Raw genomic sequence first — 17500 nt, 5'->3', positions numbered from 1 at the left:
ACACACACACATACACACACACACACACACACACACACACACACACACACCTGGGCCCCTGGGCCGCGCTCTACAGGGACAGCTTCGACACGGAGCAGGTCAACGGCAGGTGAGGGGATGGGATGTACACCCACATTTGACATACAATGGGAAATGACAAACACCAGGAAATACACCGGCATTGTTGTCACAGAGATAATAGAATCACAAAGGGTTTCCTTCCCGTGCTTATGATCGCATTTGTCCTTTTGACTTCCCTTTTCCGGGAAAGCGTTGATTATATATAAATCTGATATTTACATCTAGGGAGGGGAGTGAATGCTTTCTGGCAGAGCTGTTGGGGAGGGTCCCCATTTACCGCACACACCCACACCCCTTTGGTGTCCAAAGTTTTGCTCACTGCTGTGTTTTGAACTTCACAAATTGTAAGTGAGCTTGAGTGTGGGAGTGAAGTGCTCTTAGGCTCTTCTGTTTACTCCCAGGGGAGCCTAGTTTAATTCCACCGTGATGCGTGTCGATGTTGAAATGTCTGGCGTCATTTTAACCCACGCGGCGGCTCGTCTGGACACAGTAGGTGTGGCACTACTCCGCGTGGCACTGCTGTGTGTCCCGATCAGTGATTCTAGCCGTGATCTAAAGTAAATGAGGTCTTTGAACACACTGTGTTCCTTTGGTTTGGGTAGCTGTTTATTCTAGCAGCCCCTTCTTGTGAGATTCAGGAGCAGGCTGATCCTTCAAGGCAGGGTGTGAGGGGGGCATGTGGGAGTAGTTCTGTTGGCATGTGGGAGTAGTTCGGTTGCCATGTGGTGTCTGGGGAGGAGTCCACTTGTTTGAGTGCAGATTACAGATAAATGTGAGCTATGCACGAGTTTGGTCGTAGCTTGTAAGTTCCCTTCGTGGAAGAGCAAACAGCACAGACTTATTTTGAAATAGTAGCAGGTGCAGAACCTACCGACTATCCCCCGAGAGGAGGAGAAACTCAGGAGAGGAGGAGAAACTCAGGAGAGGAGGAGAAACACATGAGAGGAGGTGAAACACAATAGAGGAGGAGAAACTCAGGAGGAGGTGAAACGTGTGAGGGTAAACTGTAGAGCGGAACTTGAGAGAGGCGTGTCTACGGATTCCGGCATGCATGTTACCTTCCTTTCCAAAGCCTATTGACCCTCTAACTGCCTCAGTGGGGACGTCCGTGAGATCCTCCTCGTTCCAGACACCTCTGGGATGGTAGAGGGTCAATGAGGGGGCATGTGGGGGCATATGGCAGCCGCTGGCTGGCTCCCTCCTGGTCATAGAACATGACCCCCAGTTGACCCCCTGGAGAAGTCAGGCAGGGGAACCACATTGACACCACTCCAACACATTAGTGGGTCCTCATAGGAGACGGGAGCACACACACACACACACACTTACACACACACACACACACACACACACACACACACACACACACACACACACACTCACACACACACACACACACACACACACAGACACACACTTACACACACTCACACACACACTCACACACACACACACACACACACACACACACACAGACACACACATAGACACACACTTACACACACTCACACACGCACGCACTGACACACACACACACACACACACACACACACAGACACACACTTACACACATGCACGCACTGTCACACACACACACAAACACTCACACACACTCATACACACAAACACAGACACACACACAGACACACACTGACACACACTCACACACGCACGCACTGACACACACACAGACACACAGACACACACACACAGAAGAAATAGCATGCAAGTGACTGTGTACTGCATAGAGACTGTAACACACGTGTACATGCACAGACAGGAGACACACACACACACACACACACACACAAACTGAAACCACAAGTATCCACCTTTCAAGTGGCACAGCATACTAGTGAATTGAAGTAAAAACTATGCACAATCAAATCTTTCCTGGGAGGTACGAGATTGAGACAAAGGGGTACAATTACAGGATAAGACAAGAAAGAAAGGGTGGTGTTGAGGAGACCTCCCTTTAGGCTGTCCCCACCTCACTCCACTGAACACAATACAAGGCAACACACTGTTTTCCCTTGGGTTTGTGAGTACACATGTGGCTGGAAAACTCTCCAGTGGTGCTTAACAGTCTCCCATGAGCCACCACAGAAGTCCTCTCCACGTTGAGCTGTTGTTTGACCTAACAGTAAGCGGGGCCATGGCTGTCGTTAGCTTATCACAGAGGGATGGATATAGCATACTGTATATCTGAATCCATCTGAACGTTGATATATATATATACCAATTTAGTATAGAGAGAGAGAGAGGGAGGAAAGGAGAGTATATGAGGGAGAGAGAGTGTATGAGGGAGAGAGAGAGAGAGAGGAAAGGAGAGTGTGTGAGGGAGAGAGAGAGAAAAGGAGAGTGTGTGAGGGAGAGAGAGAGAAAAGGAGAAAAGGAGAGTGTGTGAGGGAGAGAGAGAGAGAGGAAAGGAGAGTGTATGAGGGAGAGAGAGAGAAAAGGAGAGTGTGTGAGGCAGAGAGAGAGAAAAGGAGAGTGTGTGAGGGAGAGAGAGAGAGGAAAGGAGAGTGTATGAGGGAGAGAGAGAGAGAGAGAGAGAGAAGCTCCGTTCCTGATGTATAACACTATATTATTATTAATAAAGAAATAAGGATGTACTTTTGTGACCTTGTTGCTCCTTCCCTAAACAGACATATTGAATGGATGACCTATACTAAACATCACGAATATACTCAAGAATATCCAAATCTCATTCACAACAGTACTTGCAATAACAAACATTCCTCTGATATTAAGTTGGCTATTCAGGTTGAACCAGAATTACGATGGGTCTACTGGGATTTGTTAATACCACCATCAAAGGGAACATGAACTATTCTTGCAAATGTATCAGCGAGAGGGAGGGAAAAAGGAGAGTTTGAGGGAGAGAGAGAGGGAGGGAGGAAAGGAGAATGTATGAGGGAGGGCGAAAGGGAGGAAAACATTCCTCTGATATTAAGTTGGCTATTCAGGTTGAACCAGAATTACTAAGGCAAGGCAAGTTTATTTATATAGCACAATTCATACACTGTGGTAATTCAATGTGCTTCACATAAATACACAACAATGTGCTTCACATACATAAATACACAATGGCAATACAATGTGCTTCACATAAATAAAAGCAAAAGTTCAGTACATGATCATAAAAACAGTAAATTATAGGAAATAAAAGCATGAGAACATTAAGGCATAAAAACAGTAAAATATAGGAAATAAAAGCATAAAAAGAATAATAAAAATCACTAGTCTACTACAGTAAGCAATAATGCTTCAAATGAACTGTTCATTGCCAGTTAGCAGAAGGCATCTGAGAAAAGTTTGGTCTTTAGTCTAGATTTAAAACTGAAAGTAGTTGGAGCGTTTTTAATGTCTTCTGGAAGTTGGTTCCAGAGGTGAACCGCATAGTGGCTGAGTTCTGCTTCAGTGCTGCATCTGTATTTAGGCGTATGTCATTTATAACTTTAACAAGAGCTGTTTCAGTGCTGTGATTAGCACGAAAACCTGACTGAAAGTCATCAAGGCAGTTATTCAGTGTCAAAAATGTGGTTAGCTGATTAAAGACATTTTTTTCAATAATTTTGCCTATGAATGGTAAATTGGATATGGGCCTGTAGTTGTTTAATGTGGAGGCATCCAGGTTATTCTTTTTCAGTAGGGGTTTTACAACAGCTGTTTTCAGGGAGTTAGGAAATGTGCCAGTCTGTAATGATGTATGATTTCAAGCAGATTTGTCGTTATGAGGTGAATGACAGATTTAAAAAAGCTGGTACTAAGGGTCTACTGGGATTTGTTAAAACAACCGTCAAAGGGAACATGAACCTTCTTGTAAAGGATCTGTTTGCGGATATGTTTTTGTTTGTGTGTGTTTTGAATATAGCCTTGATGCAGTTTCATTGACATATTTTTGGGGAATAAAAAAAAAAAACTGAAAGTAAAGTGAAAGAAAAATGTCTTAGTAACCGAATGCTAGTGTTTCCTTCCTCGAGTAGGCTACTTACTCTCTCCAGTGTTTTGTTTTGGGAGAAACCTCAATTTATAGGCTACCTACGCCGGCTCGCCTAGCTTAATTCTGCACCATGTGTGCAAGAACAGGGCAAATGGACTGCACTTTTTCTATTGAGCCTATGTAGAGGTCTTTATCGACCTCTTGTGGCAAACACAAATTTCAGCATTCGCCAAATGATGGACCATCTTCTTTGTTGACATCTTCTGACTTTGAAGGGAGTCAGATGTAGTCATATTATAATCATATTAATTCGGCTTTCTTAAAATATATTAAACATTACAGCAACACCTTCAAATGTGATCAACTGAACTTGCTTTGAATCCAGTTAGTAGCCACCATGGTAGCGACTCGTCGGAGTGACCTAACTGGCAGAAGAGTCGCACGATTATTACGTCTTCAAACGGAAGCAAAGGAGATTTCCAGAAAAGACTTGTGGAGCCTAGAAACGTTGGTCGTACTTTTTCGTACTGCCGTGGCTTCTTGGTTTCCTTTCAGAAAACGTACATCATTTCTAAAGAGGGTATAGCGTATTTTACAATTCGTATCGTGCTTTTCGAGTTTAAAGCGTCTGGGCTCGTAGTAGCACGCAGAACTATAAGACCATCAGCATGACGACCATTGACTACAGCGTGTGGGACCACATCGAGGTGTCAGACGATGAAGACGATACACACCCTAACATCGACACGCCAAGTCTTTTTAGATGGAGACACCAGGTTATTCAATATTCTATTTGTTTTCGTCATTCCAACATACTGTTCATAGCCGTGTTTATGCAAGCAACCGCGTGATATTGTGGCAGAATTGTACAGCTGACAAGTTAGCAAACTGTCGCTAACACTAGCTTGCTAACTAGCTACCTGGCTATTCAGCTGTGTTGTTTTCCTGCCTCGAGACAAAAAAACGGCTGAGAAGTTGTCCTTGCTTGAGTGAAGTATCAGCTTTCTGTGTATAAGATGATTCATTTTCAGTCAGATATATCCAGGGCCTAACGTCTGTTCAGCGCAATATTTCTGTACTGTCTACGATGAAGCTAGCGCTAGTTTTCTTCTCCTCTCTCATATTTCCTCCTTGGCTAACGTTAATGTCCACAGAAGGGGCGAGCTGAAATGGGTGTGTGGAGTGTTAGGGGGATGAAGTAGGTTGTCAACATTGCAGATGTGGTGTAAGTTAACCATCTTGACAAATTCGTCCACCGGTGTCATGGGTCTTTCATTTGCTAACGGTACGACTCCTCAGGATAGATGCTTTAATCCTTGGAGACTCTAGATCAATCGATGGCATCCATCACTCGTCTGTAATGCAGGTGTCAGCAGTCAAGGCTATTCGTTTCCTCTGCAATGCCCGTTGCTTAACAACGACGACTAAAAACTCAAACTGATGTTGAACAGACACGTTTTTAGTGTTGCTGATGTTAACATGGACCATTGCCAGGGTGACATCATTGCGCTTGTATGAACAGTTAGAGCATAAAGCAGGCCCGTCTGAGGTGTAGCCTAGCTAACTCAGAGAGAGAGAGAGAGAGAGGACACCATTCCCTTGTTTGATAGATATGACTCAACTTGGTGCAGTGTTTTGAGCTGACAGACTGACCTTGCGACAAGAGTGGTGGCTTATTTGGCTAGCTGCACAAAGTCAAATCTTAACCAGCACTTTTGGCTTGAGTCAGTGGTTCAGGTGTGGAGTGTTTCCAGGTTCCACTTGGCTATATTTTCTGAGAAAATGCAGCAATGTAGCTTTACCCCACCAAAATGAAAGCTCATAACGCAGGACCTCCTGAATGGTTCCTGCTGTGTTTCAAATGAGCTGATAAACTCAAACCCTCGGCCCAAGAATTAGTAAAAAAAAAAAATCCAGATGCACATCTTGGCCATTTACCTGTATGTATGACCCCTCTCACATTCCAAAATCATTAAATGCATCTCTGCTCAACCCCCCCCCCCCCCCCCCCCTCAAACTCCTCAGGCGCGAGTGGAACGGCAGGAGGCCTTCCAGAAGCAGGGGGAAGAGCTGGAGAAGAGTCTGGCGGAGAGCAAGAAGAAACTGACGGAGGCCCAGAAAAAGGTAACGCCACGGTGGCTAGCATTAGCCACGGCACACTGCAGGACGTAAATGGCAATCAACTCTAGAGCACAAAATGGAAAATTAGCTGATCCATTGTGGTTAAAAGTACAGCCCTTGATTTATAAACCAATAGTCAGACTTCTGCAAAGTTCTCCTCGTGGTCCTGTAGTTGTCCGTTTTTTGTTGGCGCTATTAAAAAAAAAAAACCGCCGTCATACACAGTCTTGGCTCTGTAAATGAGAAACAAGCGAAGTGGCCCGAACTGAGCGATACATTACTCAATCGACAGCATTCCTTTAGGTGCACTGAAAGGGTGTAATGCGATGTAACTCTGAAGGCATGATGAACAGTGTCCCCCAGTATTGCTGTCCACTGTACAGGTCGTGCTATACACACTTTGTGTGTCTGTTTGAGCCTTTAATTGGAGTGTAGCTGTCAACAATTTTGTCAACAAATGCATAAACAGCACCTCAACCTGCACAGAAGACATGAAGAACTGTCAGCCATTATAACTTAGATAATGTCATTGTTGTAGCTCTAGAAGCACCCAACAAAAAACATAGACTGTACCTTTAATGAATTGTGTCTTTTAGCTTACACTCTTTCAACCACAAGAGAAAGCAACTTATTGAAAAAGATGTCTGACTGGAGGGGCGAAATCACGGACGAGGGGCAAGGCGGCGCTCTCGAAACATTTTGATTTTTTTTTTTTTCACAACAAAAACCACGGACTGCATCTTTTTAATGAATTGTGTCTTTTAGCTTTGTTTAGCTTACACTTCCTTGACAACAAGAAAAAGAGAAACAACTTGTAAAAAAAAAAAAAACAACGTGTGACCTCTGGCAGGTCCGTGAGCTGGAGGGCGCGACCACGGATGAGGCCAAGGCGGACCTGGCCAAGGCCCAGGCGGAGGAGAAGCAGGCCAGGAAGGAGGAGCGCTCCTGGGAGAAGAAGGTGGACGAGTACCGGCGCGAGGAGAAGAAGCAGCCCTGGAACGTGGACACACTCTGCAAGGAAGGGTTCAGCAAGGTGGGACACACACACGCACACACATATACGCACACACACACACATATATACGCACACACACATATACGCACACACACATATACACACACGCAAACATATACACACGTACACATATAATACACACGCACACATATAATACACACACGCACATATAATACACACACGCACACATATATAATACACACACGCACACATATATAATACACACGAACATATATAATACACACACGCACACACAAATATAATACACACACACACATATAATACACAAACATGCACGCACACATATAATACACACACAGACACTCGTGCGCGCACACACACACACTCTCATACTCTCTCTTAGCTCGCAAGATCCCATGCAAAGGTATACCAAGAAAAAACAACAACCATACATACACAATGACAAAGTGATGGCAAAAACGTGGAAAATGTGCGCACACAGTTTTCAGACTATTGAGTATTCCATAGTCTCTCTCTCTCTCTCTCTCTTGACTGTATTTCTCATTGTCTGGTCCATATTTTTTACACACTTTACATTCATTCACATTCTTTCACAGTCTTTCACATTCACACGTTTTTCTCCCTTTCTCCCCCTCTCCCCCCACCTCACCTCAACCAGAGTGTGGTGAACGTCCTCCCCGAATTAAAGGACCAGACGGAGGAGGAGAAGGAGGAGAAGCACAAGACCTTCGTGGAGAAGAACGAGAAACAGATCAAACACTTCGGTGGGTGGAGCCAACGGCCTTGCTTCCGGTCAAGGTGTCAACGTGGCAACGCGACTCCATACTAACTACACACGAGCGAGAGTTCTTGGGTGTCGATTCAGCTTCAGTGCTGTTAGTTCACATCACTTGTTGTTGTGCCCTAATAATCATTGTACTTTGTGTTTAGCCAGTTCTGGCTTTGCTTTGTCCCATTATGACATTGACATTCCGGGCCGCCACGATCAGTGTAGAGGATTTAAAGTAACAACAATTTGACACTTTTTGAGGTATGGTTTTATAGGCAACTAGTTTTGGTACCATACTCAAATTCATTTTGATAGCATATGGTCATGTGAAGGACAGATAAACACCTGTGTCTTCCCCACTAGCCATCCAGGATAATAGTTTTTTTGTACCGGGCTGGAACACCCTGCAAAAATGGAATAAAAGCTTTCACAGCATGACATTGCCAGCTATACTGCCAAAAGACACCAGTTAGTGTGTTGGAAAGCTTCTATCAGTGTCAACTGGGCTGTTGGTGGTGTTTGCAAGGTTTCTGCATGCCTTTTAGGTAGCTAGCTTGTAGGGCTGTGCAATTAATCGAATTTTGATCGCGATTTCAATTTTTGGGTGAAACGATCTCCAAACTCATATAATCGAATTGAAACGATTTATTTGCGCAATTCAGTCCTTCCCCAAAAGCATTCAACGCGGCGAGAGGGAGTAAAATATTTAACTGGCATGTGGCATCAGGAAGTATATGCCACTGGCAGGAGGCGGGACATGCCAGTGAGCCGCCAATCAGCAGCATCGACCATTGACAGCCAATTGCACAGAGGTTCATGCATATACGACAGCACAGGCTCTAGCCAATCAGATCACGTTTATGGTCACGGCTCAAGAGCGCGAAGCAAAAAAAAGATGGCGGACCAAACTCCGTAGATAGTCGTATTTGTACCTAAAAGTAGTTTGTTTTACTTTTTTTTGCTTATATTTTTATAAAGTTACTGAGAAATAGACACTTTACAATGTAAAAACCCCATTATTGTAACTCAAAAATATGTCTGAGTGGATTTGCGAGGTGTCTGAGCTACCTATCATTCACTTTGAATGGGGACCCGTCAACCTTGACGGATCAACGCATTCCAACGCATACAGTGTACACAACAAATACAATTTTTAAGGGGAAATTTCAAAGTTCTCAGTAAATAAATGCATCATGTTTTCAAACTCAAAATTAATCGTTTGAATAATCGTGATTTCAATATTGACCAAAATAATCGTGATTATGATTTTTTCCATAATCGAGCAGCCCTACTAGCTTGCTAGTTTTGGAACAGAACTCCTCATTACTGCTCTAAGGCCTGTATATTGTGTACCTTCAGCATCCCAGGTTAAAAACCTTATAAAGCGTTAGATTTAAAGCATTCACTAAATATCATTTCCTCCCCACTTTCTCTTCCCCGCACAGGTATGCTCCGGCGCTGGGATGACAGCCAGAAGTACCTGTCGGATAACTCCCACCTGGTGTGTGAGGAGACTGCCAACTACCTGGTGATCATGTGCATCGACCTGGAGGTGGAGGAGGTGAGGCTGATTCAGACGCCGATGTTCCCCGTACTTGTGTGACTGATGTGTGTGGTTGACCAGTTTGGTCCGTCGTTGCAACTTTCACCACTACGTGTGTGTGTGTGTGTGTGTGTGTGTGTGTGAGTGAGAGTGTGTGTGGGCAAATATGTATGTTGTCTTACTGACCTCACCCTCTTTGATGCCTATGTGCACCTGCAGCCTCTCCCTCCTACACTCACTACACATACATTATCTGTTTGTCTGTCTGTCTGGTGTGTGGGTGTTTGTGTGTGTGAGACCTGTGACTTGACCTCCCTCTCTCTCTCTCTCTCTCTCTCTCTCTCTCTCTCTCTCTCTCTCTCTCTCTCTCTCTCTCTCTCTCTCTCCTTCCCTGCTACAGAAACACTCGTTGATGGAGCAGGTGGCCCACCAGACCATCGTCATGCAGTTCATCCTGGAGCTGGCCAAGAGCCTCAAGGTCGACCCCCGCGGCTGCTTCCGCCAGTTCTTCAGCAAGATCAAGGTCAGGGGGCTTCGAAACACACACAGCCCATAACAATCTTTCAAATGTACCTGTATTCATCTTAAACCTTAAAATACCTCTTAATTTACGCTGAGGGACTCGTCATATATTTTTTTTGTATATAGCTATATAACATTTTGAATTCCAATAGTAGCGAAAGTTGATATTGTCACAGTAATAGGAAATCGTAATAATAACATCACTACTACAAATAATACATATAGCAACATTAATAATAACAAATAATAGTATTGATATCTTAACTACCGCTGAATGCACACGTCCACATTCCTAAAAGTGTCGTGAAATAGAGGTTGCTGTTTTAAAGTGAGAAACTCTTTCGAGACGGCACCCTAAACATAAAAGTAAGGAAGAAATCACAGGCAGAAATTTGATAAACGCTTTAAAAATAAATAATAGATGAGATAAAAGCGACCTAAAAGTCTGATACAGTGCAAGCAATTGGCCTCATGTGTAACCTGTGCTGTGAGAAGCAAGGCTCAAACTAGCAGCCTCAACCATGAGGGAAGGGAGGCCGCCATGAGGGAAGGGAGGCCACCATGATGGATGCTCCCAGCGTTCTAAGCATCTAAGCTGCTGCCCCTGTCATGACATCATCTCTATCATGTCACCTCTCTCATAGTTGAGTCGTGTGTTTGTCTTTCTCTCTCTCTCTCTCTCTCTAGACTGCAGACCAGCAGTACCAGGACGCCTTTAACGACGAGCTGGAGTCGTTTAAGGAGCGTGTGCGTGGGCGGGCCAAGATCCGCATCGAGAAGGCCATGAAGGAGTACGAGGAGGAGGAGAAGCAGAAGAGACTGGGCCCAGGAGGAGTGGACCCGGTGGAGGTGTACGAGACCCTGCCCGTGGTACGGTCCAGACACACACACACACACACACACACGCTCTCATACTCACACACACACACACACACACACACACACACACGCTCTCATACTCACACTCTTTAACACCTTTTGTCACTTACACTCTTACCTATTCCTTCCCACTGTACGGTCAAGACACACGTACACTCACATGTTCTCATATACACATATGCACACTTACACCCCCTTTGGCACATACACTCTTACCTATTCTTGCCTGCGGTCACACACACACACACACACACACACACACACACACACACACACACACACACACACACACACACACACACACACAGAAACAAACGCAAACGCACAAGCACACAGTCGTACACTCTCCAACACTAACTGTAGCAATCACCAAGAATTCTCCAGATTCTTGAGGAATAGAATTTCAAATACTTTTTACCCTTCGGCATAATTTATGTCACTTTTATTCTAAATCAATAAAAAAATGACCAGATCACAATTTCTTTAGCTTTGATTCTATATAAATTAAAGAATGACCGGATCACAATTCATGCTGGTTGCCAATAACTTTTCTTCTTCGATTCGCCTGTGATTCTCTCTGCGTTCATGTATGATGTCATATCCTGTCAACAGGAGATGCAGAAGTGCTTTGACGAGAAGGATATCCAGTTGTTGCAGGATGCTATCAGCAAAATGGACCCAACGGTCAGTGTGTGTTGTTTGTTTGTGTGTGTGTGTGTGTGTGTGTGTGTGTGTGTGTGTGTGTGTGTGTGTGTGTGTGTGTGTGTGTGTGTGTGTGTGTGTGTGTGTGTTTCTGTATATACAGTCAGATTAGGTTATGTCATGCCTGGCATATTGATCGCCTGGTCTGTTTCCCCCACTGAGTCTTTTCTGTTAGGATGGTAAAAGGCTGTGTGTGTGTGTGTGTGTGTGTGTGTGTGTGTGTGTGTGTGTGTGTGTAAGAATAGGAAGAGTGTGTGTGTGTGTGTGTGTGTGTGTGTGTGTGTGTGTGTGTGTGTGTGTGTGTGTGTGTGTGTGTGTGTGTGTGTGTGTGTAAGAATAGGAAGAGCCTGTGTGTGTGTGTGTGTGTTAGGATGGTAAGAGCCAGTGGGAGAAAACAGAGACTAAAGAAAATGTCTCAGAATTGACTGTTTTCCAAATGTCTCGTTTTTTTCCCTTCTTGGATCACTTCTTCATTTTCTCTCTCTCTCCCTCTCTCTCTCTCTCAGGAGGCCAAGTACCACATGAAGCGCTGCATTGACTCCGGGCTCTGGGTGCCCAACTCGCGGGTGGACCTCGGCGTCGATGACGACGACAAGGAGGACGACGACAAAGACGACGAGCCAAAGTACGAGGAACTGAAGAAAGAAACGGCAGGAGAAGAGAAAGAGGAGAAATTACTTTGACTTCTGAAACCCTCCGACACCCAATCCCCCTCCCCATCACCCCCATCCTCTTTCCAACCCCCCCCCCCCTTCAATCGCATCCCTTTACCCCTAGTTCAAACCAAAACTACATTTCCCAGAGTGCTCTCCTTCTCCCCACACTTCCTTGTCCTGTATTATTAAAAAAAGCTAAGTTATGATTTGAAAATGCCACTGGTGCAGTGGTCAGTCAGAGGGCAGCCCTCATCGCTCTGACCTCTGACCTCGCGAAATGCTCCCAATGTAAACCAGTCAAATTGAGATGGAGCATTGGTTGACCATAGGCGTTATGAGTTTGTGCCGAACACGGCTTAATTATATAGGCCTCAAGATGATTCACTGTAGCTAAGCTTAAATGTGTCCAGTTCTACAAGGCTTCAGCTATGCTAAGTGCAGACTTTAACTTATGAGTTACTCTCCCAGTGATGAACTGGTGCAGATTGAGTGTTGATAGAAACAGACCATTCTCAGGCGTAGTGGCGGTTTTGTAGGTGTCGTTAGCGCTGCTCCACCTTTATGCGATGCTAGGTTCTGTATTAATCAAACTGTTGTATCTATGGTGATATCGCCGAGGGTGCAAAGTGAAGTGCATTGGCACAATTTTTTTTCTCTCGTTAAAGCAGGATGAGGAAATGTGATTATCAGCTTTTGGAGACGCTCTCTCTCTCTTTCTCTCTCTCTATCTCGCTCTCTCTCACTCTTTCCCTCTGTCTCATTTTCTCTCTCCCTCCCTCCCTCCCTCTCATTCGACCCGTAATCCTGTTTGTCCTGCATGGCTGATGCCGCACTCCCTACCAAACCACCGCCCCACCTTCACCACACACACACACACACACACATCCTTCTACCCCTTAGCCCACACTTAACCCCACTGTCTCCCCTTCCCTTAGGTGCACAATGCCATTTGCAGTTTATTCTTCTAGTTAAGTTTCTTTTTTTTCCCCTTTTGTTATAGTTTTTAAGTATATTAGGGTTTTCTTTGTGTTTTTTTTTTTTTGTATTACTGTGATTGTCACTGTCGGTTAAAAAAAGAGCTGAGTTCCGAGGGGTGCCTGAACGATGATGTCAAAGCAGGTGACCTGTGACCTGTCCACATTGCAGCCACGTTGGCGCCACAAAGATGGTTGGATTGTCTGAGAGAGGTGAAAACAGAAGCATAACGGTGTGAATGTGAAGCCCTCGCCCTTCCTCACCCCTCCTTCGTCATCTTCATCACCAAGACTGACACTCGGCCATGTGTTTCGCAGATGACCTCTTTGACCCCTCACGGCCGTCACCCACTACCCCCCACCCCCCCGGCTCATTTTAACACCCCCTAGGCCTCACCCTGCACCCAACCCCACATCTTTTTACCAAGACTCGTGTGTTTGTCTCTCAGTAAAGGTTCTGCTGTATAAAACTACACTGCTATTCCTGGTGATTTCTTTTGTGATTTTTGTCGTTGCACACAACCTGAGCTCACACACACACACACACATACAGAGTTCCTATCCTAGCCACAAGGCGACAGTCTCCGAACAAATCAGTTATTGATTACTGACAGCTAATCAGTCTGATCAGATTGCATTGTGGCCTCGAATTGTCTGGATATAACCAATAACCCCTGATTCAATAGCTATTCTTTTTGTAAATGGAAATCCTTAACGAATTTATGTGTCCGTGCAGAGCAATGAATAAATATTGGTTTAATATCACATTCATCTTATGTTCAATATATGGCAAACACTGGGGCTGTGAAAGCTTTTCAAACGTTAAATTGGTAACATTAAATATATGTAGAGGTGGTAGGTAAGGTTGAGTCCAGATTCGCTTATCTGTAGTGCTTGGGAGAGAGTAGGCTTTAGTGGCAGATTACGTTATTTGGCTTTGGAATATAAAACCTTCTAAATTGCTTTAGTAGTCAACTACAAACTAACCAAATAAGGAAGACACTGTTTTTTAAATAAACACTCGTTTATAATGGGATCTGTGTATAACACGGCTACCCACACCGGCCAACAAGACCTGCGAAAGCTATACCAGCATATGGCCAGTGTGGGCAAGATGCGCAACTGTGAGTGGGATACCTCCCATAACTGCGCTCGTATCAGACTAGTATAAGCGCGACGAGGTTCGTCTTCCAGGCAGGGTTTTGGGGTTGGGATGCTGTATCACAAAAATCTACCCCCCCTCCCGCCTGCGTGATGCACCACAGTCGGCGCGCGCGTAGCCTATAGTGTGTGTCTGCTGGTTAGTGGGTGGTGTGCGCGCGGGGTGGCTGGTGAATAGCAGTAGCGTATTGGGAGGGGGGCGCACTAGTCTCACAGAGCAGCGGATATTCCCAAAGCCTTTGTGTGTTTTTTCTATTTTTTTTCTCTTCCTTACCGCCCTGACAGACTGGTTCTCTGCAGAGAGAGAGAGAGAAGGAGCGAGTGAAGGAGAAAGAGTGCGAGAGAGGGGGGACACGATCTATCCATCCATTGATCTTGAGGGGATCAAGGTGAGTGTCAATGTATGTGTATGTGTTTTATCACACCCGCTGTCAGTGCGTTTAGCGTCAGATCATCAATGTGACAGGTTGCGCGCTGTAACAGATGTGTATCGGTCGCTGCTGAACGTCTGTTGAATGTGTGTCTTTTGCGGTCATGTGCACGGAGAGTGAGTATGAAGCCTCCATGAACGTAGCATGTCATCGATGCCCCTGTGTGCTTGCGTGTCAGGGTCCGTGCGGCTGTGTTGTATTGGTGTCAGTATGTTAGGAATGGCGACTTGCTATATTTTGACGCGTTACTGCGTTATAAAACAATTACTTAATTGTTCCCCCAGTGAAGGGTTCTCTCATTGTGTGTCTGTCATCCGTTTTTGTTTTTTCATCTGTCTCTTTATGTGAAGGTGCCTGTAAGCTTCACACTGGGTGTGTTCCAACCTTTGGATTAGTAATTTGTTGATATATGTGAACACACTATTATTCATCGTCGGTAAAGGGGGACATCGGATTCAGATGGCCTGCGAGTGGCCCATAGCTGGGGTCGCTTGAATAGAATAGATTCAGGTGAGTAGTGACGATTGTAAATGACTTGACCTGGATTTGCCTGTCATCAAACTCGTTGATTGTGCACAGCACACGGCAAAGGCCTGCCACCTTTCGCGTTGAACCGGTGTGAGTGTGTTAGCTTGATGCATGTGTGGAACGGATAGGCTACAGCAAACACACGTTGAACGTTGTTTGTCACACACACACACACACACACACACACACACACACACACACGCATTTCTTTACTTACTCCCCATTCTCCACATACATACAAGTCTTGAACGGAAATATTGAATAACAATGTTTTTTAAATAGTTAATCAATAAATGTCAAACATTTACAACATAGATGTGTGCTTGTCTTACAGAATGGAATTCTATGTCTGTGCTAGCCCATTGTTGTAAGCTACAGGCTCCATATATAACCCATACTTTTGTCAAAAGAAATCACCTTTAATGTTAACATTCACATTTTCCATCTGTGTTTAGGTTTTGCATCATCCATCATCCAAACCTGAATCAACTAGTAGTTTGGATTATGGTGTCTTTTGCCAACTCCTCTGGATCAGGCAACCAATCAAAGCTTGGATTACAGTAAAGTCCACACAACAAGAAGAGCAAGGCGGGATGGCAGCCTTTGCGTTTGGATATCGAATAACCAATCGGCTCTGGGATTATTAACCAAAGGGAAACGGGTGCGATCAATCCACATCCAGGAAGTGAAACCACACGCTCTTTTCCCCGCGCCGCACTTGTGATTGGTGGAAGTTTTGGCTCCCAGGTTACCTGGGTAACAGAGGCAGATGGGGGTGAAGGTGTGAGCCGGCGTGACCCCGGTTTGACCCCGGTTTGACCCTGGCGCGACCCTGTTTGACCTGGCTCTCCACCTGCTCTGCTGCCTGGGTTCCGCTCCGGTTCGTTCCGGAGCCAAGAACCAGCCAATCAGGATGAAGAAGAGCCGCAGCGTGCTGACTGTGACTGGTGAAGAGGTAGAGGAAACACACACACACACACACACACACACACGCTCAGACACGCACACACACACACACACACACACACACACACACACACACGCTCAGACACGCACACACACACACACACACACACACACACACACACACACACACACACACGCTCAGACACAGGTGCAAGATCCACATCAAACACCCACACACACACACACACAGTCAGTAAAGATACTCTTGACACACCAGACCAAACAAAAACCGTCTAACACAGTAGCACAGACAGACAGACACACACACACACGCACATTCGACAAAATAGTATGCCATGCGATACTCTACAAACACGCTCTCACAAAAGCATGACTGGCATGTTTGCCTTTTACTGGCGTATAACAATGTGGATCCCTTTACAAGCATTCTATATTTAGAGATTTGGCCCACTAGGATCACTGTACACTCTTAGGTTTTCTGGTTGGTATTCTTCGTGTGTTCTTTAGAACCTAAAAGTTCTGCTTCAGAACTTTCAGAGAGTAAGGACTGTACACTCTAAGGTTTTCTGGTTGGTATTCTTCGTGTGTTCTTTAGAACCTAAAAGTTCTGCTTCAGAACTTTCAGAGAGTAAGGACTGTACACTCTAAGGTTTTCTGGTTGGTATTCTTCGTGTGTTCTTTAGAACCTATAAGTTCTGCTTCAGAACTTTCAGAGAGTAAGGACTGTACACTCTAAGGTTTTCTGGTTGGTATTCTTCGTGTGTTCTTTAGAACCTAAAAGTTCTGCTTCAGAACTTTCAGAGAGTAAGGACCCTTTATTTCCATAAGGTTTGTTCTGGGCAGACAAACGTCTTACCAGCTAGAAACTGCCAGGAAGGTCAACAAACGAGGAACGCGCAAAAAAGGTTCTCCAAAAGCAGAAAGGTTATCCAAAAGCACCCCTCCTCCGATGGATCTCAACAGAACCTTTCAGTTTCTTTATAACAGAGACAATTATTACTTTTTTTAGTTCGAAGAGTATATTCTAACTATATTCTAATACACCCAGCAGTCGCTGGGATTGGAACCCATAACCTTGATGTTGCCAGGGCCAGACTGCTCCACCTAAGCAGGCGCCTCGTGGCCATTGGAGTGGTTGGAAAGGTCAGTTCACTCTGCACCAACAAACTCCAACAAATATCAGCAAATTCTAACCTTGTTAGTTGTTGGATGTTGTTGGATGTTGCTGGCCCGGTGTATAAGAGTAGCTACGTCGGTTATCGG

At 44.9% G+C, this 17500-nt stretch overlaps 2 protein-coding genes across 2 annotated transcripts in view; both read left to right on the top strand.

Moving 5' to 3' along the window:
* The first annotated feature begins 4466 nt into the window (after positions 1-4466).
* Positions 4467-13663, top strand: cdc37 (cell division cycle 37 homolog (S. cerevisiae)). The gene is made up of 9 exons (XM_012822515.3): positions 4467-4803; positions 6053-6151; positions 6999-7181; positions 7804-7909; positions 9360-9475; positions 9858-9980; positions 10667-10849; positions 11471-11542; positions 12067-13663. Exons 1-9 carry the CDS (start codon positions 4696-4698, stop codon positions 12241-12243), a joined length of 1167 nt encoding a protein of 388 aa, XP_012677969.2. The 5' UTR covers positions 4467-4695; the 3' UTR covers positions 12244-13663.
* Positions 13664-13775: 112 nt separating this feature from the next.
* The window catches only part of LOC105895792 (cAMP-specific 3',5'-cyclic phosphodiesterase 4B-like), a 22373-nt gene continuing 18648 nt past the window's right edge, over positions 13776-17500 (top strand). Inside the window, exons 1-2 of the mRNA XM_031561936.2 lie at positions 13776-14740; positions 15766-16265. Coding sequence (XP_031417796.2) covers positions 16224-16265 — 42 coding nt within the window. The 5' untranslated portion in view covers positions 13776-14740; positions 15766-16223. The remainder of the gene's footprint in view (positions 14741-15765; positions 16266-17500) is intronic.

The sequence above is a fragment of the Clupea harengus genome, chromosome 24, assembly GCF_900700415.2.
Source record: "Clupea harengus chromosome 24, Ch_v2.0.2, whole genome shotgun sequence".
NCBI lineage: Eukaryota > Metazoa > Chordata > Actinopteri > Clupeiformes > Clupeidae > Clupea > Clupea harengus.
Note: the sequence above shows the minus strand (reverse complement) of the source record. Positions and strands in the feature narration are given on the sequence as shown.